Consider the following 27,830-nt stretch of genomic DNA (forward strand, 5'->3'; position numbering starts at 1 on the left):
GCAAACAGGAGCTTAATTTGAGATCACTTCCATTAGTGGAGGTTCTGAGTTTGAAAGAGGTGTATAGGCTGTTGGGTCTGGGTGCTAGGAAAATTTCTGAAATTTCGAGGAATCTTGGGAAAAACTTTAAACGCTTATATCTCCGTTAATATTGAGAATTTAGAGAAGAGACTGGTAATCGATTTGGTTAGGACTAAAAGCATGAGAGAAAATTGGAACAAAAATAATTTATTTCGAATAATTTTAAAAACGCGCAAACAATTTTTAGAAAAGTCAAGCATCATTCTTGGTTTCCTTTCCCTTGTGGAGATTCGTTTTCTCACTATTATCCAGCTCCATTGATTCAAGAGTCATGGATGAGTTGCGTGATCCAGTTGATGAGCTTTTCCGGTGTTTTACTTCCTTTGTATTGCCGGAACATTTCAATACAAATTTAAGTTCGTCCATTAGCTCTTCTTTGAATGGTACCTATTAATGGGATGCATGAAAATTGAGACATTTCCCAACGTAAATTCAAAAAATATTTACCGAATAAGCTCTTGATCTTCTAAATATAATATAAATCCATTCAATAACACCATAAACGCTTGCCAGGACACTACCTACTATAAGGACAAAGTACACACCTCCTAGATTAGCCATTCCAAGTTCTGCAGCACTGTCACTTTGCGCTTTTTGCTAATTTTCGCCAAAAAAGGAATAGACGTTGGTTTTCATAATGGTATTCATGCAAATGTGTTGGAAAGTGTTTTCTTAAGGATAATGTGGGTCAGGATTGTGTTGTCATTCTATTTAATCATAATTTCTAGGTCCAGAACACAACGGAACCCTGACCACAAGCAGAACTTAGCTTAAACTTAAAGTATCATTCCAAGGATTAAACATCATCTTGTCAAATATTTACAAGGAATTGGAAAGCCTTGAGAAATGTTTACTAATCATAAGGGTGCAAAGTGTAGGCTGAGGTGGGTAGCAGCCGCTGCGAAGTAAAGCGTGATTGGAACTCTTGTGTTGGGAAATCAGAAAACCTCAAAATATGTGGTTTTTCAATTGGATCCCTTTCTAGTAAAAACTAACCTTATTCTCACTAGCTCGACTTCTTACATCCAAAACCATTTCCAATACACTAATTAGACAAGCGAATAATGTTCCCAGGAAAAGGATCAGAAATACACCACCCAAATTTGCCACTTCCAAGGGAAGAGCACCACTATCTTCAGTTGTGTCCTTTTTTGATATTCATTTTTGAAGAAACATTCGATAAATGAGAGAATAAATGTGAAGAGAAGTTGATCCTAGACAAAGAGATACTTACAGAACAGGCTCCACCTCCACGTTTCTCCTTCCACCATTTAGTCTTCATCTTCGATAGTTTACCTTGTTCTTGTAGATTCAGGATAGCTTGGCTTAGTTCGTTGCGATAGGGGGAATCTGGGAATATTAAAAGAAGAGACGACCAAATTAGAAGAGTAACACCCTCTGACTAGAGGTTTGTCTGGCTCTACTTACTTTTAATCATAGCAATACCATAGCCTTTCTCGTCGAGCAGTCCACCAACCTGGGTTAAGTTGCACTTTCTCTCAATGGTGTACTCAATAGATGTAGACTCCATTAGGAAAGCATAGTTCTCATTTTCAGCTTTGGCAACACCCTCGTCATTTGAGCTTGGCAGCAGCTCTGGATGGTTTTCCATATACTCATGCATACGCTGGTAGGTCTCATACTTGGCATCCTTCAATTTTTTAACATTAAGAACCCTAATTTAAACTACATCAACCTTTCATACCTTGAAGAAATTATATGTACTGCCATCCTTTTTCGCACCATATTTCACGCCACCAGCTCCATTTGCTAAATCCTCTGCACTATTTATAGGTGATGACAACGATTCAACCGTCAAGAACGCAGCTAAATTAGCCGTGTAGGATGATACCATGATTAGAGTGAAGAACCACCAAATGGAAGCCACTGTCCGCGTGGATGGAGCCCTTGAACAAAGAAACAGAATTCATTTTACCAAAGTTCCACTCTGTGTACAAATGGTTGCCTGGAAGTCAACTCACTTTGGTGCGATTTCAGAACCCTGTTGCAACAAGGCACCAATGGTAAACCACAATGCATTGCTGAAGCTGAATTGATTCTCCAGTACGGTTGGTTCTTCGATGCAAGGATACGGATTATCCCATTCAGCAGGTGATAGTCTGCCGAGTATAAACAGACTTAAGGATACACTGAGATATGCTCCCCCTAAATACAGCCAAACTTCTTTCGAGAACGGCGACATGAAGGAGAATAGCTCTGGAGGCTCTTTGATTGGTTTTCGATAGAGAATTGAAATTCCTGAAATTGAGAGAATTAATTTGTTGACATCTTGCTTTGCTGTCCTGCTGAAACTATATTACCCAAGTTCATGAATGGCATCGTGAAATCCACTCCCATTTCTCTGTCTGAAGTCATAGTTAGATCCGTGATAGCTAGATCAGCTCTCTGTAATTAAACCCTCAGTGATCATCCTTATTTCCATTATTCCAGTTTTTCATACCCCTTCGATTATCTCCTTAATCATTCCACTCCACTGCTTGGTCTCCTTATTATACGATCCATACACTTTGTCTTCCTGTATGAGGAACGTATAATTGAAACCTAGCATAAGTGAAAGCTCATGAATGAGTTCGATCCCAAATCCTTCGTATTGATCGTTTCCAGTGAGTTTCTGCGAAGTTTCTTTCAGCATTCCATAAGGAGGAGTCTGGAATAAAACATGAGGTCAATATAGTTGACATATAGGATTTTAGATGGTTAATGTGATCTTAGGTGGGTTGACTAAGTTTTCTTTTGAAAAGGATAATCCTCGTGGTGTTGTTGTTGATTTTAGTTGTCCCACGACGTTCCGGGAAGGGAGATCTAAGTTCATTGGTCCCAGGATAATCGTACGTCCGGGCAAAAATTGGCCAGGCTTCGGTCTATGTGTGCTAGCTGTCAATCGGTTTGCAGGAGACATGGTTTGGTCCGGCCCAGGATGATCATACTTGGGGACGAGACTTGGCCAGGCCTTCGGTCTATGTATGCCAGCTGTCACTCGGTTTGCAGTACAGATGGTTTAAATAAAGTCTATTGAAAATTTTTACAATTGCTACACTATTTCTTGAGATGAAAGCTTAACATCGACGTTGCCTGGTACTCATCTTGCCTGGCCTTCTTGATTTTATAGTACAGCTGCAAAGGGTGAAACCATGATGCTTCCGCTGATTAGGGCTGCGTTTGTTGCTGAGTGCGCCATCTTGTTCAACATAATTTCACTTTTATCTAGGTACCATAACATTCTTATCTCCACGAAGTTAGAATTCACGTCAATTATTTCCCAAACAATGGAACAATGCAGGTTTTTTGGGAGTCTGTGATTATTGCTATCTTCTTTTTTTATATTTTCTTTGCCATTTGCGTGGCCATCTTTATCCCATTCAGTTCAGCAGAAAGGACCGTTATTGCTTGCATCCTGTAGCCAGCTTTGACTCGTGATCTCATAGCTGAAGGCAACTGCCGATGTTGCAGCAGTTTCAAATAGGGCAAAGCTCCTGTTCCTGAGTTCTATTATTTCATTTTGGGTTTTAACTACCCCACCGTTTCTGTTCCATTTCGTCCCTGCCCTGGCCCACCCCAGACCAGCAGGTTCCCCACTTTTCTCCCCTCAATATAGATCTTAAAGCTATTAAAGGATTACTGGAAATTCTTATTAGTTAGAAACCTGTGTCAAAGTTTGCTACCCTCCAAGCCTGTTTCGCCTTTATGATTAACGTGATCTTTCAGGGATAGGTATTTCGTAATTTTCCTACGCAGAAATGTTATTTCCGGTACCGGTTTTAGAGAGGACTGATGTACCAAAATTTTACATGATTTTCCCATTATTTATTTTAAAGGCAATTTTGCCTGACTTATCCCTGTTCACTGGGAGCTTTAAGGTGTTGCATTTATTCACAAAAAAGTCAACCTGCTTTTGTTGTAGCCTATCCACCTGATCATCTACTGTCCCCATAGCAAGGAAGATAAAGTCATCCGCGTATTGGGAGATATCAGCTGAGTCACTCAGTTTGGAGTGAAGCGATCATCTCCTGTCCCCATATCCAGGATGATAAAGTCATCTGTCTATTGGTAGATGTCAGTTGAGTCCTTGAGTTTGGAGTGAAGCAAGGTTGTGTACAGATTGAAAAGTACCAGGCTTTAAACACTTCCTTGGAGTAGGCCACTGTTTAGTAAACACGACCACTCCGACCACATCTCATTAGTCCATATAAGGCTTGATGCAATAGCACCAACCGGGGAACTCTATTATCTAATATACTAAAACTATACCAGGAGGACCAATATTCTAGTAATTTTTGACACCGACACAAGGTATCCTCTATAAGGGCGCGACCAAAGCAACAGTAAACAAGTTGGGCCTCTCTTTAATTTTCTTATCACAGCTAACATTCTAGTCTGTAATAGATGTGGAACCCTCAATTTTACCTTCCCAAGTTTAGTGTTTCCTGTTCACTCCTTGGAGGAGTACAGGTAATCCCCACAGCCAAATTGTGTTTCAATTTCACTATCAGCCCACTTAACGCTGCGCAAGTGATAAGCTTACAGCAGCGTGACTTGAGATTGGGAGACTGGCGCTCTATCCTCTCAACCATAGCGAGGCCTTCCCAAGTTTGGCTAGATGTGATCTTTGGAACGAAATTGTAGGTGTTACTTTTGTAATAGACAATGGAGTTTTTAGTACATATTATATAACTGAGGATTGTTCAGTAAAAGATTTTTTCGTATCACAGTAGTTACTCTTCAATATACGGTGATTTTGAAACTTTCCAGGATTCCCAAGATAATTCATTGTTGACATGATTTGTCGGCCCAGGAAGTACAGTAAGAGGACCTTACTAATATGGTGAACCAAAAACTTCAGAAACTTCCTTGGAGAGGTCCTCATTATTTGATAAAAATAGAAATTCTATCAGCCCTTAAAACTACCTTAAAATTGATGACAAAACTATTGGCACTACCAAGAAGAAGTCTTGATGAACTTCAGTCAGTTCCATTGAAAATATCAGCGACGAATAAAGGTTGAGTTAGACTCTGTCCAAGGAAGATAAAGTATTTCATTTATGACGAAGTTAGACAGGGCCTGAACCGAATAGCCTGGCGAGATACTAGAGCTCTTAATGAACAAGCACCCCCTCCCCCTTAGGGAAATACATGTTATTGAGAGGAGTTGAGTGGTACGGCAAAAATTATTACATCAATTCTAGCTGTAAAGAGATTAACTTAAATCTTGAATAACTTCTCCACATTCAAACCCAACCAAGTTGCAGAAATAAGTAAGGACAAAAGTCCTGCGGCTGTAGGAGATCTTTATAAGCTTTATTTGGTTCAATTGTATGGAAACCGCGGACGTATTTGAACCCTTAAGTCTTGAACCCTCCATTTTAGATTTATTTTTTTAAAAGAGTCCTAATAGTCGTAATCGCGCTAGTGCTAATCGAAGCATGATTATCTTAAAAGAAAATCCACAAGCACCGCGCTCGAAAGGATGAAGTAGGCAATTGAACGGACAACCCATTAGAAATACTACATACAAGCCGCCTGTCCTTGCGTAGAAGGAGTTGTTAACTATGTTAACAACGCACTTATCTTAAAAGGCCTCAATGACATTGGCTTGGAAGATACCATATTTGCATAATGTATATGCTAAAAACTAGGTTGATTTTGGCAACGTTTGGAATGAAGCGACTAGCTAAACAGCTCAGCAAAGGAATTCCCTAAAGTGGCACAAATTTCCCTACCTTCTGGCTATTAGCCATTAATGAGATCTTGGTGAAGCTTGATAAAACCAAGTTTCGATTAGTGACTTAATTGGAGGCATCAGTGAGATAATAAGGGGTAGCATTTGCTTCCAGCACACTTTTCTCATCGCAAGATCCTCTGTTACAATGGACTATGCTGACTGAAAGGTCGGCCTCCTCGCTGATAAGAACAATGGTTAAACGCCTCTCAGAGCCCAAAACTTTTTACTTTGGCCACCTCATCCGGCGGTCTTCCCTAAACATTTTGCACCACTCAAAAACTCTTGAGCAGGTTAAATGATCATCCCCATAAGGTTGTTTTAATAAGTTCAAGAGTTTCAAATACTGATTTCCCGAGTTCAAAGCAAAACTTTACAGGGCAGCGTTGCTCGGCGGTGCGCTCCATGCTGGTGCGACGGCATCACAAAAAATCACGCATCACAAAAATCCTCATCCAGTCTCAATAGATGCCCGCAGGTGACTGAACTAATGTGCGCCTGAGTGGTGAGGGACTTCTCTATCGAGCCAACCGGTTAGACCCCTATACAAAGCTCCATTGAGGCTACATCGAAACAGTCCCGCTACCTATTGAAGGGACCCTGTATAATAAGAAGAATGTGCTGCAATTGACAAAATTTAAGAACATGTTTAATTGGCTACCATGGCTGCAGCGCATATGGGAGGACCCTTAAAATGATGACGTAACAATGGGTGGGGGTAGCTTATTAGAAGCTACTGGAAAATGAAGGTTAACGATTACGTATTGTTCAACTCAGTTATGGATTGCACATTGCATAATATGAGAAAAGTAATGTTTTGGTTATCAAATTTCCAGAAGGATCCTAGGCTCAATGAGTAAGAACTAAGTACAACAGGCAGTTGCATCTCAAAAAAGCCCAACCAAAATCACAACCTATATAACGATTTGCGAGCTCCAAACAAGTTGAAAAACGCTCGATCACCTACAAAGTCAGTGGACAGAGGTTCAGTTCCACTTTACGAACTGGAAGACGCGATTGCTTGACAGATAAGAATAGAAAGGAAAACTCGAGGAAGTCAAAAGCCGACATTGACTGCAGGATCATAGAAGAAGTGGATCACATGAACAAAGGCTAAACTAACAAAGTTTATGGGTATGCCTAACGAGAAGGGGTGGAGAGGGGAGGATTTCCGCCGAGTGCGTAATTCCCCCGGGGGCCCGGAACAGAAATTTCATCGAAAATAAGGGATAATTAGGGCCTTCATAATTTTCACTCCAGACACGGATAATATTCACAGACCCGCTTTCCTCCCCCAGGGACCGGATTTTCAACAGCCCTGCTCATCGGAGAATCATAGTCAAACTAAAAAACAAGACGCAGGGCCAAAAACCTGTGTTGTTCACTAAACTTGGTAAATTAGCAAAGCTCCATAGATCTGAAGGTAGCCGTAGAAGGGCTAAGTACCTATGTGTCTTCATAGGTAGAACTTCCCACATAATAGAAAGCATCTCGATGGCGAGTTATTCACCAATGGCGAAAGGAAGCCCATTCTTCGGCAAAAATATAATTAACCAAGAAGTAGTAGACTGTCTACACTTCCCTCGGCTTACCAACCACGAAGATGAGCAACTGAAAAATCGGAAGGTATAGTAAATATGTAGGAAAAAAATGTGCCTACCAAGAAACTTCAAAATTGCAAGCTAGCTGTCAAATTTGCTGAATATAGGACGACGGGGTGAGGTCTTTCAGGATTGTGGTACTTAGAATCTCTCCAGCTCCATTCATTGCGTACTATAATCTTCTGCTGAAAATTTCGGAAGAGATATTCTGTCGTCAAGGAAGCTATGGTGACAGTTCCAAAAGTTTTCCTTCCACCAACAATAACCAAAGAAGGTTCTGGATCGAATATCTGATCTGGGTCTTAATCTAAAGTTGGGAAATCTCCCGGTAATCTATCTTATTATAGTCCAATTCGTCTATACAGCAAATTAGCAGATCTACAAGAAATAACAAATTAACGCTACTTCCGTGGCACAATAGCAGGAGAAAGGAGCGGGTAAGTTTTTGGTGGTAGAGGGTTCCGTATGCAACTGTGCTCTAATGCAGTCGTATCTTTTTTTTTTTTTAATTTTCCCAACCCCATATAATGGAGAAGAATCTAACACAATAGCAAGAATATCGGAACACATATACATATATTAAGAATATATACGCTCTAAGGGAAGAATATAATAGATTGTCGTTTCGACGATTGATGTTGCTAGTTATCTAGCTATCTTAATGCTATACTGCGACTATGTGTAGGGGAGAAAGTTCTGGAATTAGAGGATGAAATCAAGGAATGCCTTGTATCCACATGTATTTCAGAGATCTCTCCATTAGGGCGAACTATTAAGAAACATTTAATCTCCCGGTGTCGGATGAAGGAGTGAGAATGATTTATGCCGACACTCTGACATTATTTCTAGTTGCAAAACATCTTGGGAGTGTTGAGCTACGCTCGTGTAAGTCATTATTTTACATATTATCTCCTCCAAGTTGGCCAACAACTAACATATTAAATATACAACAAACATACACGTCCGATGTCTCTTTACCGACTTTTTATAACTAGTGCGGTGAGATAATATTTAATTCTATGTAACACCACTTCAGTGAGAGATACAATGTAGTTTATACAATGCTGGAAGACAGAATGCGTACTGCACAGGGTCGTGTTTCTATGGATGCAAATGGAAATCTTGTAAAGAGACTACTGCACCAGATTGCCACAGTGTGAGGGATTCTTACCCAATAAACCACCCCAACATCTTAGCCCATGTCTCCGCGGGACCAACGTGAAGTGTAACTTCACAGGAAGGGCTCTGGTCCATGCCAACACGATTAAATTATGCATCCTTCGCATTTTCAGGGCCCCATCCAGTTCCTGGAGCTTTCCTTGTATCGTAGTTATTGTGATAGTTGTCGCGCTCCATTCTGCTTCCGACTTCAGTATCTCCTTCACGAAATTATGGACTCATTACTCAACCTCCCTTTCACGTCATGTTCTAGATGTATTCTTCATCAATCTATTTCGCAATAGACGAGATTAGCGTATTTTCCGGAATTGTCCCACCGTTACTACCATCTGCAGCCATATCCAGCGTATTCACTCTCCTTCTCTAGTAGAGGCAGTGGGTCTCATTTGCAAAAAGATTCAGAAAAATCATTTCTGCGATGAGAGACGCTAGCTCACCTGATATTGTTCGAAGCCCTCACCAAGATTAGCAGGAATGCGACCTTACGTCATACATTATGTTCCACGCAGGGTTCCCAATACGGAGCCTAGGGGAACACCTGCTCTCAGAACATATCCTTTCGGCCTGCTTCTTGTACCAGAGAAGTCTCCCCAAAAATTAACTCCCGATTTTCAGAACTAAGTAACCAGGGATAACCAGTTTAGTCAAGGTGCTCTTAATATAATTCTAGTTAGTCAAATTAAAGGCATTTCTGACATCTCGCGTCACCACCGGCCGACGCCTTTCAAGCCAGATCTACTAGCATTACTATTGTGTCAATCGTAGTACGGGCTCGGCTAAATCTATACTGCGGCTCCAATAGACCGCCCGGTAGCTCAAATGAAAGTAGCCTATTGAATACCACACTGTTCAATACCTCTCCTAAGGAGTCTAAAAGATAGATAGGGCGACATAAAGAGGGTGCACCAGGTGGGTTTTGGGGCTTCGATAGCAGAACCAACTTTTAGCTCTTCCACTAGCCGGGAAATACTTCTTCCGCCGGGTACAATTAAAATATGCTTATGAAATACGTGTGCCTAATTCTAGCGGCCAATTCCAGGGCTTTATTCGGAATTCCATCCATATTATGCCCAATTTGTCAACCGATTTCTTCTGTTTCCTCCTCGGTAACCTCGGGGATCGGGAAGATGCCTTCTTCGCTAGACTCTGCTTTCCTTTCCGTCGTGTTTTGGGTAAAGAAATTATTCTAAACAAGAGTAGCAGGCACGTAATTTGGGAACATTTTTGCCAACGAATTTTGATCATGACAACCTTGTAAGCAACGCCTACGGAACAGCTACATGTAACAATTCCGCTTGCTTTCCCATTGAGGCCACTACCAAGATCGCTGTATCCTTCCTCCAGCTCTCCATGTTCTGGCTTCCCCGTATCCTTGTAAAAATCTCCCACTCACAGGCATATCGTTTCCTTCTGGTTGTGACATCCTCCCAAAGCCGCCTTCACCTAGAAAGCTGGTGCTAAACTAGCCTGCTATCCTAGTTTTTGTTTTTGTTTTCACCAAAATCTTACTAAAATCTCTCTGTCCACTGCCTATCTGTCCCTCTGACTGTCTGCCTGTCTGCCAATTACACCCGTTTCTTCGGAAATGGTTACTCCCATTGGTATACAATCTGGTGGAAAGGTGGGAACTGTGAATCCCCTTGTATGCAGTGAGTGGCATCGCTCTACATTGAGTTCAACACGGTCCCCATACATGTAAAAGGGGAGCGTAAATTTTGTCTTCACCGAATATAGTCATGTGGGGTAAGAAACGAAAGACCTCTATTAGCACTTTTCCAAGCAGATATTAGTTTTGCCATTGGTTCCAAACGGGAAGGATCTGTTTTCAGAAACTACCCCGACCCAAAAAAAGTCATGGTCATCCGTAGATAGGGTATGTGGGCCTCAAAATACTCCACGTTACGATATCTAAATAAAGTTAACAATGGGATATTATTATATTTTGAAAATTTACTGCGAACCCTCTTAAGTTCATCCTAGGACCGCCAAATTTCTACAGTAAGATAGGGTTTAATAGAAGGCAACATACGGGCAAATTTGGTGGAAATCCTACTACCACCGACAAAGATATAGTAGGTCAAAGTTGTACCACAGTCTATACCACATCGAATTGAATATCCGGTATATTCGACGTATATAAACTACGCGCTATATATAAGGAAACAATCTTATAACCAAAAATTCTCACATAATGAATCAACAACACCTTTCATTTAAGAAGCATGCAGCTTCGTCGCCTCCTTCATTTTTATTGCTGAGAAAAATGACCTGATTGTTATTGTGGGCATAGGGTTCACTCACCCGCCAAACCATCTCGTTAACGAGGTACTGAGATATGTGAGATCGCCGGTCTAGCTTAATCCTCCGCTTTGGAAGGTGAGCAGCCATTAAGCATTAGCTAGTACAATTTCCGGCTCCGCGAAGGTTTCAAGTAGTATTGGTAGTGGTTCGTTACTCGTCCTACCCACTCCAAGACCCACGCACTCAAATCGCCTTTTAGGGCTGCATTCTCTTGCGTCCAACACTAAACTATCTAACTTCGCCTCATATTGCGCTATTGATTTACTAGGGAGACGAAATAGGTGTAGACATGGACGAATATTTTACGGCAGCGGGATGAAGATTGTGGGGATATTAGTGTCAGGGATGTTTCCGTCCATTATAAGCGACATCATGGAAGGAGCATTGGGGAGGTGTACCTGTAGGCCGTAAAATGCGGATTCGCCATAAACCCAACCAAAACGGAACTGATGCTATTTACCACCAAGACAAGGATACCTGAATTCTACCTACCACGGCTCAATGAACAAAAATTAGTTCGTTCCTCCTGCCTGCAACAGAACATTTGCGAAGAAATGGGGTCTCTGACCGAGGATAGTTCTCTGGATATTCACTGCTGTGTTACGTCCAACGTACGGCCCTATTGTACGGTGGAAGGCTTTCAGCTAAAAGGATAATAGGATTCAAAGAACCACGTGTGCTGACGCGGCTGAGGCTCTGCAGTCCTGCCCGGCAGGCAATACATTCCTGCACCTCCTACCCCTAGACCTCTGCATTAAATACGTTGTAGCGTTCAATGCTGTCATGCCGAACAATGAATGCTGAACAATGAAGCCCAACGGCTACAGTAATATCCTAGACGAAGTACCTCGGGAAATCTGGGCATTCCCCACACACAAGCTGAACTTCACGAGAAACTTTGCGGTGGACTTTCCAACTAGGGCAGAGTGAAACACCGACAGCGTGTTGCAATGTTATGACACTGTATTCTTCACCGATGAATCAAAGATGGTCTTTGGACGCAGTGCGGGGGTTTTCTCAAATATACATAGTGTATCCAAGTCGTATGGACTCCCAGGTTTCACTACTGTATTCCAAGCAAAAATACTGGCGATACTGAAATTCTGTCGGTAGCTGGAGCATGATCCGGGACCCAAGCGTACTTGTACTCAACGACAACATCCTCCAGGCTGCTGGGGCAGTACAGAAACGCACTGGACAGCCTGGGCAGCAGGCTCAAGGTTAGCCTTCTCTGGTCTGGCGGGGCTCTGCTCTTTACAGTCCTTCGGCGTACAGTCGGTGTCTCGCTGGAGACCATCAAGCGTAGAATCTACTCGCACTACTTAGCAGCCGGCTACCTCAGGTGGCGAAGGCTAACCACATGTGTCAAGTCAAGAAGGATTTGGCCCGATTATAACAAAACCCGACCGCGAGAGCTCTTGTGCCAAACGGGTACAAATGCATGCAAGATTACGGTGGTCTGCACGGGGCATTGGCATGGGGAACCATGCTGCCAAGCTCGGCATACCTGACACTTCGCATTCCTGAAGCTGTGGAGAAAAGGGGAAACGCTCAGGCACTTTTTCTGCGATTGCCCAGCTCTACTTAGAGTTAGACTACGGACACTGTAAACCATTCTTTGGAGACCTCAAGGAGATTTCCAGTCGCAGGGTGGAAGGGCTGCTTTTGTTTCATGAATGCTATGGGCTGGCTCTGAAGATCTGAGCCGGCTGGACTCTGCCTCTCTGCTTCTCATTACAGCAGTCACGGTTTTAGAAGTTTGTGGCATCAAAACTGCGCACCACAGCGCTAATTGGACTTCACGAAGCGGCCGCTGATACCTACCCACCTAGGTAGGTAGGTATCCTGACAAAGAATGGAATAGAATTTGACAAAATTAAATGACCAATTTTGCACGCAAACAGAGCCGAAAGCTCTGAGTATACAAAGCGATAATTAGACCTGTACTCTGTTATGGATATGAAACATGAACCCTAACTTAAACTTCCGAAAAACTGGTCTATACCTTTAAGAGGATGGTCGTGGGGGGAATAGTAGCAGCTAAATGAGAGGAGAACCAATAACGAATATTTGACGAAGTTATTATGAATTCATATTCAACGTGTAGACGACATTCGGATACCTGACGAATTGCAGAATGTGATCCATGAATCGAGATGGTTGGAGGAAGAATATCCTGAAGGCCTAGCCCGAAATGGAGTGTAGAGCCTCGAGGACGACGACGACTATCTGAGAAAGCCAACGAAGACCAAGAATGCTATTTGCGATCGCGAAAGACCCACATAGAAACACTGGAGAAGGAAAGAATTCAATGAACTAGATTCGCTCCTACATAAACGAAGGACTAGAAGGAGTACTGACAGAAAGTTTTTACACCCAAAAGGATTCTACAGGAAATCACTCCTAAGATATATTTCAAGTTTTTCAGTGTTAGGCCAACCAGAGGATGGGGCACCCCTGAGTTCCACAATGACATCAAGTGATCCAGCAGCTTTTGATAGAGTACCTTCGCTTGTGAATTCTCAATTTACAATGTCAGACAAAGAAGGAGTTTCCATAGTTTTCAAGCATAACTTGAAAAATATTCACAGCCAAATAAACAGGAAAACAACCAATACTTTTTGCCGTACCTGACCATTTTGTTATATTCATTACCTTCTTTAAATTTCATCAAAGAAGCGAGGGAAGTAATATTATATTCGATTCATAAATAAGTAGATGCTCGAATAATGTCAAGATATAAGAGGAAGCCACACTCTCTACGAAGGCACTATATAGAAGGCTATAAAATGATAGATCGTTTGGATTCATTATTTCCCAGGATATTGTGCAATTTCTCCCGGAGACAATACTCCATTATTTGACTCACAGGTAGAACGTACACTTTAGCAACAGATATTACCTACAGCTACACAATGACCGAAATATCTCAAAACATTATGGGTTTCATGTCTTATTTTCAATCCCATGTACCAAACAACTGTTCTTTAGAAATTCTGGTCATCAACTATCACGCATTCCGAGAATCTGAAAACGTTTACCCGCAAGATTGTAATCCAATTTCCATCAAGATGTATCTTTATTGCAAGCAACGAGGGAGTATTAAACCTCTGGACAGTCCTCCAAGAATTCAATTTAGTAATATCATTATTTTATGTTCATTTCCAACTCCTTTAGCACGTGCTAAACATCAATGATATTACGAACATAATTGAGGATATCTATTAAGGATTGCTTTCTAGCTTTCAACTAATTTTCCTGGTTTTTAATTGGATAATATTGTGCAGATGAAAAGCTTCAATAGATTTAGGCCTCTCATTGACACCAGCCAAGAGTGAAAATTAAACGAACTGAGCATCTTGAATTTGACCTTTCCGAATCAATGGATCCTTAGAGGTTGGCAAGAGATTCACTCCCAATTTGAGATGAATGCCCCAAGTGGATGGCTCTTGTATGAAGTATTCAGGAACATTTTGATTGACTTAAAAGAGCCTCTTAGCGCTTGAAATCGTTTAGGTTGGCGTATGAGGCGCTTGAGTGTGCATACCTTTTCGATAATGCTTTTAAATAATTTTCGAAATTCGCAGTTTGAACGATACTCAAGGACGTTTTCGGCAGGCATCTTCTATAAGGCAGAATTTGAAGGATAATGAGCAGAGTAAATGGCTTGTGATATACTTGCCAATACAATTTCAAAGGTGATCTAGATTTTCTTTGTGCTATTGGGATAATTGGAGTGGTGACACCATTAAATGATGTTGAGGGATCCAGTGTTTCATTTTTGTTCTCACTTCGTATTAACGTTGACCATTGACTAGAATCGTAGCCTACACAATGACGAAATCTATGAGCGATACCATGACCGTCTGGTTGTGGATAAAATCCGGCTCAATAGGTTACGGTGGGCGGGTCACTTAATCCGTATGGATGAAGATGATCCCACCCGGAGAGCCTATAACGGCAATATCTATAGTAGAAAAAGAAGACGAGGCAGACCCTGCCTAAGATGGAGCAATGGCGTGGGCCAGGACGCCAGACAGCTTTTAGGGATACCGAATTGGTGGACCCCGGCGCAAAACTGGGATGTCTGGAGTTCCTTATTAAGGCAGGCCTAGACCGGATACCGTTTGTTGCGCCGAAGACGAAGTACATTGTGGCAACGTTACCCCCAAAAACTGATCAAACGAGAACAATAAAGATAGGAGACTACAACTTTTAGGCCGCTGATAACTAGGAACGAAAATCACAACCAATAACAGCTGTAACAATGAAATTAGAGCCTATTTCAGCTTACAAACACTGTTCCGCTCCTCATGTAAAATTACGAAAATAAACCACGTCTGACAGAAGAATCCCCGAAAAATGTTTGGCCCCCTTCATGAGGATGAACGATTCTGGAGCCTCTATAACGATGAAATTGATGAGCGATATGACGACCGTGTGGTTGTGGATGAAATTCGGCCCAATAGGTTACGGTAGCGGGTGACTTAATCCGTATGGGTGAAAATCCAGCTCGGAGAGTCTAGGAAGGCAATATCTATGGTAGAAAAAGAAAACACGTCAGAGTGAGGGCATGGAGGAGGACGCCAGCTAGCTTTTAAGGATATTAAATTTGTGGACCTTGGCGCAAAACCGGGGTGTCTGGAGGTCCTTATCAAGGCAGGCCAAGAGCGGATACCGATTGTTGCGCCCTTAATGATGATCGTAAAGGCCTTCTTAGGATTGTTTTTTTCTGGGCCCACAGTTTTATTTCCACATATCCTTCTGCAAATTTCGCCGTTACTACTTCTATCCCCCCAAGTTTGTCATGACGGTCACAATTCCCTCCCTTGCTGAATGAATAATCATCCTAGATACATGCGATTGATAGGCTTCTAAATGAAGCAATCATAACTTTTTAGAGGTTTACAAACTTCACAACTCACTTTGCCGCACAAGCAACTTTCTTCTTTCAATAGTTAGATTTTCTCCTTCTTTTCTGGATTTTTGCAGCTCATCAGGAATCACGGGCCTAGTAAAACAAACCGAAACATATATATATATAAACAAACCGGAGCTTTTTCCCACCAAGACAAGTGTTAGAATGGCACTGTCCGCCTTTTCTCATTTTGGTGCGATCCTAGATCCAAAGTAAAAGTGGATATTGAAAATGAAACTAAGGGCCAAGAAAACTTGTATAGCCTACGCCTGCAAGAGGGTCTTTGTAAGGATATGAAGTCTTCAACTGAGTGCCGTTCTCTGGATGTACGCAGCTGTGATTCGTCCCACCCTAACGTACGGCTCTATTGGCTGGTGGCATGCACTAAGCAAGAAATGTAATACAACCATGCTTAAAAGGATTCGAGAAACCGCAGAAGCAGGTGCAATTGAGACCCTGCAGTCTTGCCCGGCATATTCCCTCAATCTACTCTTACACCCTCTTACCCCTGAACTTCCACGCACTTTACAGTGCTGTCAGACTACTTGAAACCGGATGTTGGACAGTTGCGATTCACGGCCATAGTAACATGCAAACCCAACCCAAAAATTTGCTGCGAGCTTCCCAACTAGGGCATAGTGGAAGACCAGCGACATGTTAGATGATTATAGCACAGTATTCTTCAAGGATGGATCGCAAATGGTCTGTAGATCAGAAACAGCTACAGGCGGTACTGTAAACCTGCTGATGGCAGAAAAGCAATTTAAGCCCCAAATGTAACAGCCATTCTGACCAACAGCCAAGTGGTCATTAGCGCTTCATACTCAGTCGGTCATTACCGCTTCATACTCACTGCAGTGCAGGGATGAGCTGAACAGTCTGGCACCTTGGAAGCAGCGCTCTCTGAATTGTCGGTCATAAAAACCTAGAAGGGAATAAGCAGGCGAATGAACTGGCCAGGAGGGGCTCAATTCTTGGCAGTCTCTCGGTGGACGCAATCGATGTTTTGCTAACGGGTTGGGCTAGGGTTGGAATTTACTCGCGCCAAGTTAAGAAATATGCCATCCTGGTGAAAGGTGACAGAAGTGAACGGGAGAGGGTTGGCAGTTCATACATACCCTTTAACTCGAAAGTGTTGCAAAGAGAATTGAAGCACTGCGACAGCGGGTGTTACCAATTAAAAAGTGTGAATTGCCATACTGTCCATTGATCACGTCAAAGCGCCTGGCATGAATGGCTAACGGAAGGTATAGAGCACTTAGAATGACTCCCCAGAAATATTTTTCATGCATGTCTCGCTCTTGGCTATGTGTCTACCTCTTGACAGAAGGTTAAGGTAGTCTTCATACCGAAGCCTTGGAAAGATGGCTATTCATACTCTTAAAGGGTGATAGAAAACCAAAATCTCAATTTTTTACATTTTATCAATTCAACTGGCAAAGCTTACTTCATACGAAAACGATTACATCGTGTGAAGTAGTCCCGCTCTTTCAAATCGGCCGCGTGGAAGGTTGCGCCCTCTCTCAGTGTACTCCGTATGGCTCCGGCATTAGTGCACTTTAGTGAAAGCAGCTCATATCATATTCGATTAGATCTATGGAGAAACAACGGAAGTGGGAAGCACAGGCAAGAGTTATTGGCAGAACTATGCACAATCCCTTCTGATTCCCGGGTTCCCATGCATCTATTGGGTAAAAGGCAGAAAACTGAGAAGTCCCAGAAGAATGTACAGCGGGATATATGGAAGTCTTCTACATTAACGGCTCAAAACCGAACAGGGGTCTGGAGCAGTAGTCTACCTCTCGAGTAGAAACGAGAAGTAGACTTTACACTTTGGGCAATATGCAACGGTTTTGCAGGCTGAAGCGTATGCAATCCCAAAAACAGCAACCTGAGGGATTGACTTGCGGTTGAAGGGCAGGCGTATTGTAATCTGCAACGATAGCCAAACTTTTTTGAGGGTATCGAGTACTCCTTTGATCAGCTCAAAAATCATTCGAGAATGAAGAAAGCGATTGAACTGCAGGGAGACTTGTAGAACTATTCTGAACATTCTGTCTGGCCATCATTCATTAGCTGGGCATACGTTCAGAATAGAAATTGAGCAGAACTTCTATTCTGAACATCGTATCCACCCTTCAATGAGAAAGCGGAATCCACAGAGCATTTTCTATGTGAATGTGTCTCGCCTATGAACCCATCAGACATCAGATCTTTGGTGTTGCTGCATTTGCAGCAGGTATCATTACATCCACTGGCGGAAATCCTGCGATATATAAACGTATGTGGGATATTTCGTTAGAAGGGGAGTCAGCTATAATGGGCCACTATTCTTCTCCCCCACCAAGGGAATTTGGCCCTCCTATAACAAGACCTGTTCGCGCTAGCTCTTAGACCAAACCCGTCGGTCTGCATGGGGTACTGGCCTATAGGGTACCATTCGGGCGAATTCAGCACGATTTGCATTGCTGAAGTCGGGGAGAGGAAGGAGCAATCCTTAGGCACGTACCCAGCTCAAGCTAGGGTCAGGTTTCGGACACTGGCTAAACAAATTTTCGGGGTCGTCAAAAAGATCTCTAGTTGCATAGTGGGGGAGCACCACTCCTTCGTAGATGCTACGGGAAAGCTTCGAAGATCTGAACCGGCTGTATTCTGCTCCCCTTACTCTTAGCAGTTGCAATATCAGAATGGCACGCCATAGTACGAACTAGGCTCCTCTGAGCGGCCACTGGCACCTACATAACTACTTACCCACTTGATACTTTTTCCGAATTTTATATATGTACTTACTATAGCAGTTATCACTCTAAAGGTCTTATTTGCAAATTTCCTTCCACCATTTTCCAGCACAAACTTTTGGGGCTGACGTTCAATATGCAGTCCTACATCGGAACTCCATTGGCCCGTTTTTACGATCCCGGCTGCAGTAAGTTCAATAATGTCCATTACAAAATCAGTTCTAAGACCTTGATGATCAAATTTTATCTCTCCTGTGATGCCTTGGAAGGTTGTCTGAAAGTAAATATACTGATCAGTATTCCTAGTCCTGGGTCATCCTAAAAAGACATACAGATTTCATAAAGTTAACCAATGTGAATCCCGTCTCCCAAGTACTCGAATCGTGGCAGTTTAAGTTAATAGGCTCGAATAGCTCCAAGCTTCCAACGTGACGTAGAGTTTCCGCTAATAAATGGACTCCATCATAGATAAGAGCCATTTGGATCGTGATGTCGGTTTTACCTGCATCGATTAAAAGTAAGTTAATGCAGATACATTAAGTTCAGAATCAAGATTACCTCCATGATTATTTTCTTCGTTTGGTTTCTCTTCTTCCGCACCTTCACCAAGAGCTTCTTCGACTTCGACTCCCACTTCAGGTTCTTCTGGAGGTGTTTCCTCCCCTTCTTCCTCCGCTTGGCTTAGATGCTCCGATAATAGTTTGACTCGAAAATCATTTGGATCGAATAAGCGAATCCCGGTTATGTTTGATTCACTATATTGGTAAGGCTCCAAATCGATAGTGTGAAGGTCCAAGTTGGCTATGATATATTGGAACCGTTCGTTCATAAGACCAACTTGCTGTATCTAGAAATGAGGTGACAAAAGAAAATGATTATTAGGAAGTCCAAGCAGCTTGGAAACGACCCTTTCGGATTAGTAAAATTTCCTTTCTGATGGGGGGTAATTCGAACCTGTTGTAATAAATCGGGAAGGGTCTCTATGGAACCAATGATCACAATTTTTCGGTCATGACCTCGCTTTATTTTCCTTAAAATATTCCGGTAGTTTCCCTGCAGATGCAAGTCATAACGACGAACAGTAATCGTGTGACTGTTTTTCCCGTACATCTGTAGGAGCTCATCAAGCGCTGGTAGATAGGGCCCTGCGGATAAAAACAAAATCATGGCGAAATCAAAGTCTCAAAATCCATACAAAACATCACATCAGAAACTCCGGCCATCTATTATTCAGGCACAATGTCCTGGCTTTGATTGAGACAAATCACACGTACGCGCATTTGCCCCCTTTCATTCGAACAAAACCAAAACCTCCATCACGTCTACCAACCCGATTCATAAAGTATCGTAAATCCTTTCCATTCATATGAATTAACTAAATCCCTTATAGCCAAAATTATATTTGCAGGATGTGGGTGGATATTTATTGTAGGCAATTTGGTTTCGGCATCCCAGCGTGTATCGATGTAGGGAACTTCTTTGGCATCACATATGCTCATAGCGTGTGTCGATGAAGCTGTTGTTCCCGGCCCGAATATGGCCGCCACGCCACCCTGTTGAAATTGAGTGGAATGAATTTCATATTAGAAACCTGATTGCATTTTAAATTTTTAATTGGAAAATACTCGCAACATTTTACATAGTTTTCTGGATGAGTCGTAGGAGTTCCCGAAGGAGATTTCAGCCGTCCGACCGACTAGGGGGTGCGCTTCTTCCATTAATGCCGTATTGGCTAATTCGATCGCTTTGTGGAAAACTTTTTCGATTTGGGCATTGTTGCTTTCATACAGCAGACCTGAAAGGATAAGGGTTGGTAATATACATTCCATAAAAGATACCACATATGCGGTTTTTTCCTTTTTTGTTATTCCTCAGGGGCAATTATAATAATCACATATTCCCTTCCATTTTCTGGAAACCCGACTTTGAATAAACTTATTAAATTCAATTTTTATCGAAATTATTCCATTTCCTTTCAAACGAGTAAATATTTCATGAGGAAAGTTGATGTGTAAGGCGCATAAGGACCCTTCCGCATTTACATAGTTTTTCAATGAGGAATTTATGGGAACGTCCTGCTACTCACTCTTTTAATATTTCAGCACTTGTCAAAGTTTTATGTCCTCAATGTTCCTTCAAAATAATAACGCTGAACACATGATACCGGATATGAATACACAATATTTGCCCATCAGTTTTTTTGGATATCAGAACCGCATTTATACAAAGGATACAGAATGGGCCAATATTGCCGCAAGTGCTAAGGGGCTAACGTCGTTAAAATGCGAATTAAATATACTGAAGAAAACACTTTGATTCCTGGAAAGGAGCAAGTAATTTACACTAGAGGAGACACTTTCCTTGAAGAAGAAAGAAAGTAACAGAACAGTAATGACCACAGGCGGTTGCGAAGGAAGAATCCAACTCTAAGAAGTGAAGCAGGAAGTGGTTCACGTAATTCCAATCTAGAAGCTATGGTCTTCAAGGACAATAACTAGCTAATCCTAATCTTCTCAGTTTATCACTGTAAACTATCTCAAATCATTAAAACCTGCTGTATCAGTCTCTACCGTCCCATATTCAAACTTGGACTGAAACGGTAGCCAAAATAACCAACACTCACCAGAGTATTTTTGGATAGACTTCTACAACTTCTGGGTAGGCAAAACCGCAGTAGATGACAAAAAAGAAGTCAGAAAGAATTTCTCCACAAATCCTACACTAAACGGTCTTGCTATAACTTCCTCCAGGTCTTCCCAAAAAGCTAACACTCCTCCCTTAGTGTTCAGCGTCATGAATTCCTAAGACGACCCACTCGTCGACTATCCTGAGATCATATTGCATAGCAAACCAGCAACGGAGTTGTCGTATTTTCTTGAAATGTAACCAATCCACCCCCACTTCCGCCTTTTAATAAGCATGTCTACTGGTAACTAGCCCTAATAGGAACGTAGTTCTTCGATCAAATTATGTCAACCAGCGTATCCCTTTAACAAGGGCCAGGCAGGAACTGGCGAACGCTTGGTGGTGTCCACGTTCTATATATCTATCAAGTAAGGAGTCTTGTACCACCATCGACAGAGAGGACTTTATCAAGGTAGACAGATTAGTCAACGCCTCCATGAAGAGAAGAGTGCGATGGAGCGTTAGATTGGAAAACTTGGTTGTGTTACCTGCATCAATACAGAGGAGGTGTAAGATGAAAGACGTTAAGAGCTATTGCCGTACTTCGTGGCATCCGCGCAAGACAACATGAAGGACATCATCCTTACCAAGGAGTAACAACATCGTTAGCAAAATACCTCCTCTCCTCTATCTTCTCAAGATATACCCCCTGCTCACGCTATCCAAGAAAGCCTTTCCAAATTCGATGAAGAATAAGTGAAATGAAGATGTGAACTCCGCACACTTGGATTCTTTTGCATTCAAGGGCTTCAAGGTCTGCTGGAAGAACATTAATAATAATAATCACTCCATAACTCCGCCATAGCCGATCCCAAGTCCGATTGTGAAAGGAGGAGGGATAAATAGCTTCAGTCTGAATAGTTGTACGCCACCATAACGTCTCAGGGGTAGGTGAGGCAAGTGCAGCAATTTCGCAGTCATGCAGATTACTCACTTAGAAAGCTATTACCACACCTGACAGTTAGGTATAAAATGCACTACCATAAATGCGGGGAAGGAGAATTTTAAGGTCCGGTACGGATCACTGGCAGAAGTGGTCTGACTTGGTGACTGGGTCAGGCTCCCGTAATGGACAACACGGCGTCGAAACCGCTAATCATGGGAGCTGTTTGATGTCTTGGCTCCACGATGACCAGGGGCATTGCTCCATCTACTGCAGCTGTTTCGCCACAATCTGTGGCGACCACTTTAGAGATACACAATAAACTAAAGATAAAGGCATAAAGGTCGCACCAAGCTGGCACGTTTCAAGATTTATACGCGTGGATCTTAATTTTTGGATAATATGATAGGAGGAGAACTGCAAAATCGAAATTCAAGACTCCTTTCATCATTGCGAGTAAGTTATCAATATTCTAGTGCTGTCCACTGGTAAAGAATCTCTCGTCGAGAAATGTTGGATATCAAATGATACCATACTCTCCGATTAAAAGCACATAGATTGTATGTACTTTTACATCCTTACTGAAAGCAGCTAGGTAGGTGCACAAAGGTGCAGTTTTTGTACAGGTTTTGGACATCAGCATTTGCAACTCACGATGGAAATAGGAGACTGAAGAGAACTTCCACTTGTGGATTCATCTATAGGAAACTCTCCCCAAAAAGCGAAAAAGATTCCGGAACCCTCAAACCACCCATCCCTTTCATGCAATAAGGCATAGATTAGTCACGGTGCACCTCATATCATCGACACCGGGATTAAAAATAGCTTCCAACCCTCTACGCCTCATTGAGAAAAGGTAAAACGTCAAGCAAAGCGGGCTTTGATATTCCTCGTAAACAATGACAAAATGAAAAGGCAAAAAGGGTTACGCACTCAGCGACGTAGGAAGTAAAAACAATGTTGAAATCCTTAAAAATTGGCATGTTGCCATCAAATAGGATACACAAGAACAAGGTCGAACTAAAATCCCCCAAAAGATAGTACGATCGTGATCGACTTGCATGTGTGCGCCTGTCAAACAAGGGCATACCAGTATGAAATCACCGACCCAAACCCCAGAAAAAAATTATTGGCTTTATAACCGAAAATGAAGAAGGGTTCAAATGAATAGCGGAGCACAAAGGTATGGATGACAATAAAGGGATCTCAAAACACTATCTATAAATTTTAGGATTAAAAAAGTCTTAAATCTGTATCCAATTGATGGTGGGCAAGATCAATTATATCGAAGCCTTTAAATTTAGTACCGAATCTTTTTGAAAAGTTAGGCACTTATCCCAAAAATAGAAGCCCGTGGAGCAGAAAACGTTCCACTCAACGGAAGGTAGATTGGCCGACACCCAAAATAGAACTGAATGCTTAAGTTATGATCACTGGCAGGCATATCAAATCCTTGGCTTGAATTGGGAAAATAACTCAAATGATCGCAACTTCCATAAGAGAAACTTGCAAATAACTTAAATATGTCCACCTGAACCTAAAGTGCAAGCATTATACGAAGGAATAATATCAGAAATCCTGCAAATTGCTCTGCTATTATAGGACTGCATTATGCAAGACCCATGGACTTTCATCAAAACGAATTGATTGAATGCACATATCCATATTGAAGGTCACTTTGATGTGTACATTCATCGTCTGGTGACTGAAATGAACTTTGCAGCAAGAGCATACACGGAGCATGCACTTTTAATGTAGAAATCAGGGGCTTAAATTTGTTGACCTGTTGTATGCCAATGGAAGTGATAGACCCCACTCCTGGATGGTGGTATCAAAAGACCTCCGGGCTAATTTCGTTAATGACCTATAAGATTTTTAGTGCTCTGCATATTTCCCCTACAACGTAGACGAAGTTCCCAGTGGAACATTCAGCAGAGCTATCCAATATGCCAATAATGAAGACATGGGGATAATAGCAGGATGTGATGTGAGCACCAACATATATGCTGGGGAAGTTTCAACACCAACCCAAGAGGATTAAGACTATAAAAGTATCTGGTAGGAGCCGATTTTCTGATCCTCAATTTGGATAATGAACCCACTTTCTTCAATGTGGTCAGGTGAGAGGTTATCGACATCACGGTGGCATCCCCTGATATTGCGGCTTTTGTCAGAGAGTGAAGAGTACCAAACGATATCACACTCTCGGATCACAGACTCATTCATTCCGTGATGGGTGTGGGTCAACCTGCAACAAATCGGGCCCCGTATAAAATGGAACGAACTACAATCCCTTGGAGGCGCCTCAAATCCATTGCTGGCGTTAAGAAAATAAGCCGGATTATCACAACTCACATGAGAGAAGCTTTCAAAGAAGGGCAACTCTTAATATACCAAAGAAGGGTAAAACACCATTGTGGAAAGCAGATTTAGCAAAACAGAAAAAAACAGCAAGGGTGCTCCTCAATCGAATTCTAAATTCTGGTTCAGCTTAAATTCCTTTCGACTAAAAGACTTGGAAAACTAAATCGGTTCAGAAGTGATTCGTAGATTCCTAAATGGAAACCTGACTGTAGGTGACACGCATACCAAAATCGCAAATCCACGCAATCAGCACTCCAGAGCTCGCGGCAAAAATTGAAAAAATTATGTCCGTAAAGGAATATGCCTTAGGCACATTATTGGGCATCGTATGAACCTCCAATCATGCCTCATTCACAACAACTGGGAAAATGTAATCGATCTACTGTTAATGAGCTGAACTCTTGAGATACAAGAGTCAAGAACGATCCACATATTGATCGGAAGAAAGTCTATTGAGGCGGCATAGCGGCTGCCCATAGGAAGTCGTTTTCTCTGTTATGTTATGGCTCCTGGTAATGAACACCTTGCTATGGCTCCTGGACGTTATAAAGGTCTTTGATCCAGCTGTAATAATTCTCCGTAAGTTGGAGGAAACAAAATGTGACCGCTTGAAAAGAACTCTGCAGTAGTGTGCAATGTCTGGATCCACAGTCAGTGTCTCCTTATCATACTTACTGTGGGCACCAAGAAGACTGCAATCAGAATGTTCACTAATAACGTTAGGTGGTGTAGCAACACGTCACCTCTTTATCAGGGGTGGAAGTCTAGCTTGTTCAAACAGTCATGAATTTAGGAGTACATATAAGAACAATATAAGAAATCGTGCAGATTTCTCTGGTGCTGTACGACTGCGATAGGCTTGAGGACTTTCCTCACAAGTGTTTCACTGAATGAGCCATAATAAAGCCCCCCCCCCCCCCTACGACAAGGTGATCATATTTCAAGCTTATATATAAGCCATTTTGTTGGCAGGCGAAGAATAATTCCGACAAAAATGGCGGGGTCGCAACATTCAAATCAAAACATTTGTGAAGTGGGTGCCAGGGCACTTGAGCATCGCTGGTAATTAGCAGACTGACAGACTAACCAGCCAAGGGGGGTTGAGATTTAAACTGTTAGACTGGAACCTCTATAGTGGTTTTTCAACCCAGCACATGAAAAAATGGAATAGTGTTCTCGGCTATATATAGTTCATGTGAGAAAAAGTATATGCAGTTGTCCGAGCTACTCAACCCTCGAATGAAGATACTGGGCATTCTCTGCCCTTAAAAGATATTCTCAAGTTCGCAAAAGCCTGCGAGGCAGGAGGTTATTGGATTGGCGATTTTAGTGTATAGTACAATGGGCCTAATAAGGCTGAATGTTTGGAGCTACGGCAAGAAGAGCGTAAAACAACCTCCCACTTTATATTAGACTGTCTGCTATGAAAATATATTACCTGCGGTATTAATCAGGTGTTCAAGTACCCAAAATTTTCTCGCCAGCATAGCGGCTAGAATGCGACTTTATATAAAAGGTTTTGTGTTTCCCTATGTAAGGAGAGATGAGCGCATGACAGTTCCGCGTGTACATAGTTAAAAATTCTATTGGCCTCTAATTTTTAGAAAGCTGCGCGACATTGTTCACTTTTAATTGTTATAACTTTACTTTTAATGGCTCTCTTAACTTGGGAGCCGATTTCCATAAAATTTTGGGATGTGTATGTGAAATATTGTCCTTAATGCTGGTCCGAAATTTGGTTGTCGTAGGATGAATTTAAGGGTATTTTTCGGTCAATTGGTAGTTGGATTTGGTAATATACTATTAGTCAGTTTATTTGAGCAGATATCGAGATATCGGAATGGGACAAATTTTGAGGCCTAGATTTCATATAAGCGCACCTTGCCGATTTTTTCGGATTTTTGAATTGGGTAGTTTCCGAAAATGAGTCCGGTCTCACTTTAAGTCTGTACATTTTGACTCCTTACTCGCGTACTTTGTAATTCACGTCAAAACTAATATCAGATTTGAAAAGTACTAATTGATACCTTTCATTTGATGTCCCAAATGACTATATTCGATCGAAAAAAATTTTACATCCCCTTTACATGTTTGGGGAGCCCCCCTTGAAACTGCTAACTAAATTTATGTCACTCACTGTATATGTAGGATTTCAAATTTCGTTCGGATCGGTTTAACCGTTTTGGAGAAAAATGCGTATGATAGACAGACAGGCAGATAGCAAATCGTTTTAATAAGGTTTTGTTTTACACAAAACCTTAAAAAGGTGCATTGACCTCTCCTCGCAATAACGAAATTGTGGAGGAACCCCTTATTTTCCAAACTCTCCTCTAGAAATGTTCAAATACTATATATTTTTATATTTTCCAAAACTTTTCTTTAGATTCAAATCCTTTTGGAAGGAATTTAAATAATCCAACAAGAAGAATATTTTTCCCAAATCGCTCTTTGAATATCCTTCCATTATCAGAAACCAAGTTAGTTCCGGACTCGTTTTAATCTTTTATTAGTAAAAAGTGAATATCTCACGTAGTAAATGTCCGTAAAACCAAACTAAAGTTTGCAAAACTCAACCATATTCTCGGCTTATTCAAACCAACTTTTGAGATATCAAAAGTTTGCCAAAACTTTAAAACTTCCTTTAATTTCCTTCCATATTTTCATAGCACCTAATATAAATGCAACTACTCACAGCTTCCATCTTCAATCTTCCCATGCTCTTTTAATCCAAAAATAATCTTTATGTACGAAGACCATAATCTATCCTGCGAGAGGAGATTCATGCATTTCCGAAAGGAATTTTCATTCATTCAGCTTTGTACCACTCCCACGGAGTAAATGGGTCAGAGAATGGAAGCAGCGCCAAACATTCATGGGTGCATTCACGTGTTTCTTGCAGATATTTACGGGGGCTATTTTTACGCACACAGTTCATTAGCTTTTGCTTCTGGCACAGCTTTACATATCCGAATTTAATTCGAGAAGTGCGCATATCACTCTTGACTTCAATATGTTGTGAAATTAGAATCCTTTTTTCAACACTCGAACTTTTTAACTTATTTAGCCTTTGAAAGGGGTTATTTGGATATACCCATCAAATCCACATCCCCTTCAATTTCACGATGCACTTCACATATTTACCTATATTTATATCGAAGCACTTCACAGCCCCGAAAGATATAACAAAAATCGCGAATAACCAGTTTTTGTATTTAACCATTTTGCAACGCAGTAACTACCACCTTTAGGGGAGGAAAATTGTGCAGAAAATGGGGTGAAAATCGCAGCAAATATGGACACTTTCTAACTAAATTAACTGCAAAATATTTGTCGCGTATCTTGC

General features: G+C 41.7%; 1 protein-coding gene across 2 annotated transcripts; it reads right to left on the reverse strand.

Annotated features, from left to right (window-relative positions):
- Positions 1 to 207: 207 nt before the first annotated feature.
- On the reverse strand, positions 208 to 27,830 carry LOC119660246 (glutamate receptor ionotropic, kainate 2-like). Of its 2 annotated transcripts, none has more exons than XM_038068699.1 (15): positions 27,629 to 27,830; positions 20,181 to 20,350; positions 19,886 to 20,108; positions 19,510 to 19,700; positions 19,114 to 19,402; positions 18,888 to 19,057; positions 18,608 to 18,829; positions 2,543 to 2,749; positions 2,403 to 2,487; positions 2,064 to 2,340; positions 1,787 to 1,988; positions 1,510 to 1,732; positions 1,316 to 1,431; positions 529 to 678; positions 208 to 468 (listed from the first exon to the last, which is right to left on the reverse strand). In XM_038068699.1, the coding sequence occupies exons 1-15, from the start codon at positions 27,705 to 27,707 to the stop codon at positions 274 to 276; spliced, it is 2,799 nt and encodes a 932-aa protein (XP_037924627.1). In that variant the 5' UTR covers positions 27,708 to 27,830; the 3' UTR covers positions 208 to 273. The 2 variants fall into 2 exon arrangements, with proteins under 2 accessions (XP_037924627.1, XP_037924628.1); XM_038068700.1 differs by lacking the exon at positions 529 to 678 and adding an exon at positions 1,078 to 1,227.

This window comes from Hermetia illucens, chromosome 6, assembly GCF_905115235.1.
Source record: "Hermetia illucens chromosome 6, iHerIll2.2.curated.20191125, whole genome shotgun sequence".
Lineage (NCBI taxonomy): Eukaryota > Metazoa > Arthropoda > Insecta > Diptera > Stratiomyidae > Hermetia > Hermetia illucens.

What these genes read in the sequence shown, in the direction of transcription:
- LOC119660246 (XM_038068699.1), bottom strand. Translation starts at nt 27,707, where the DNA reads ATGGTTAAATACAAAAACTGGTTATTCGCGATTTTTGTTATATCTTTC. An exon ending in GTACATATAATTTCTTCAAG is followed by an intron (nt 1,733 to 1,786) that starts GTATGAAAGGTT and finishes AAAAAATTGAAG; the next exon opens with GATGCCAAGTATGAGACCTA. An exon ending in GAAGATCAAGAGCTTATTCG is followed by an intron (nt 469 to 528) that starts GTAAATATTTTT and finishes TCCCATTAATAG; the next exon opens with GTACCATTCAAAGAAGAGCT.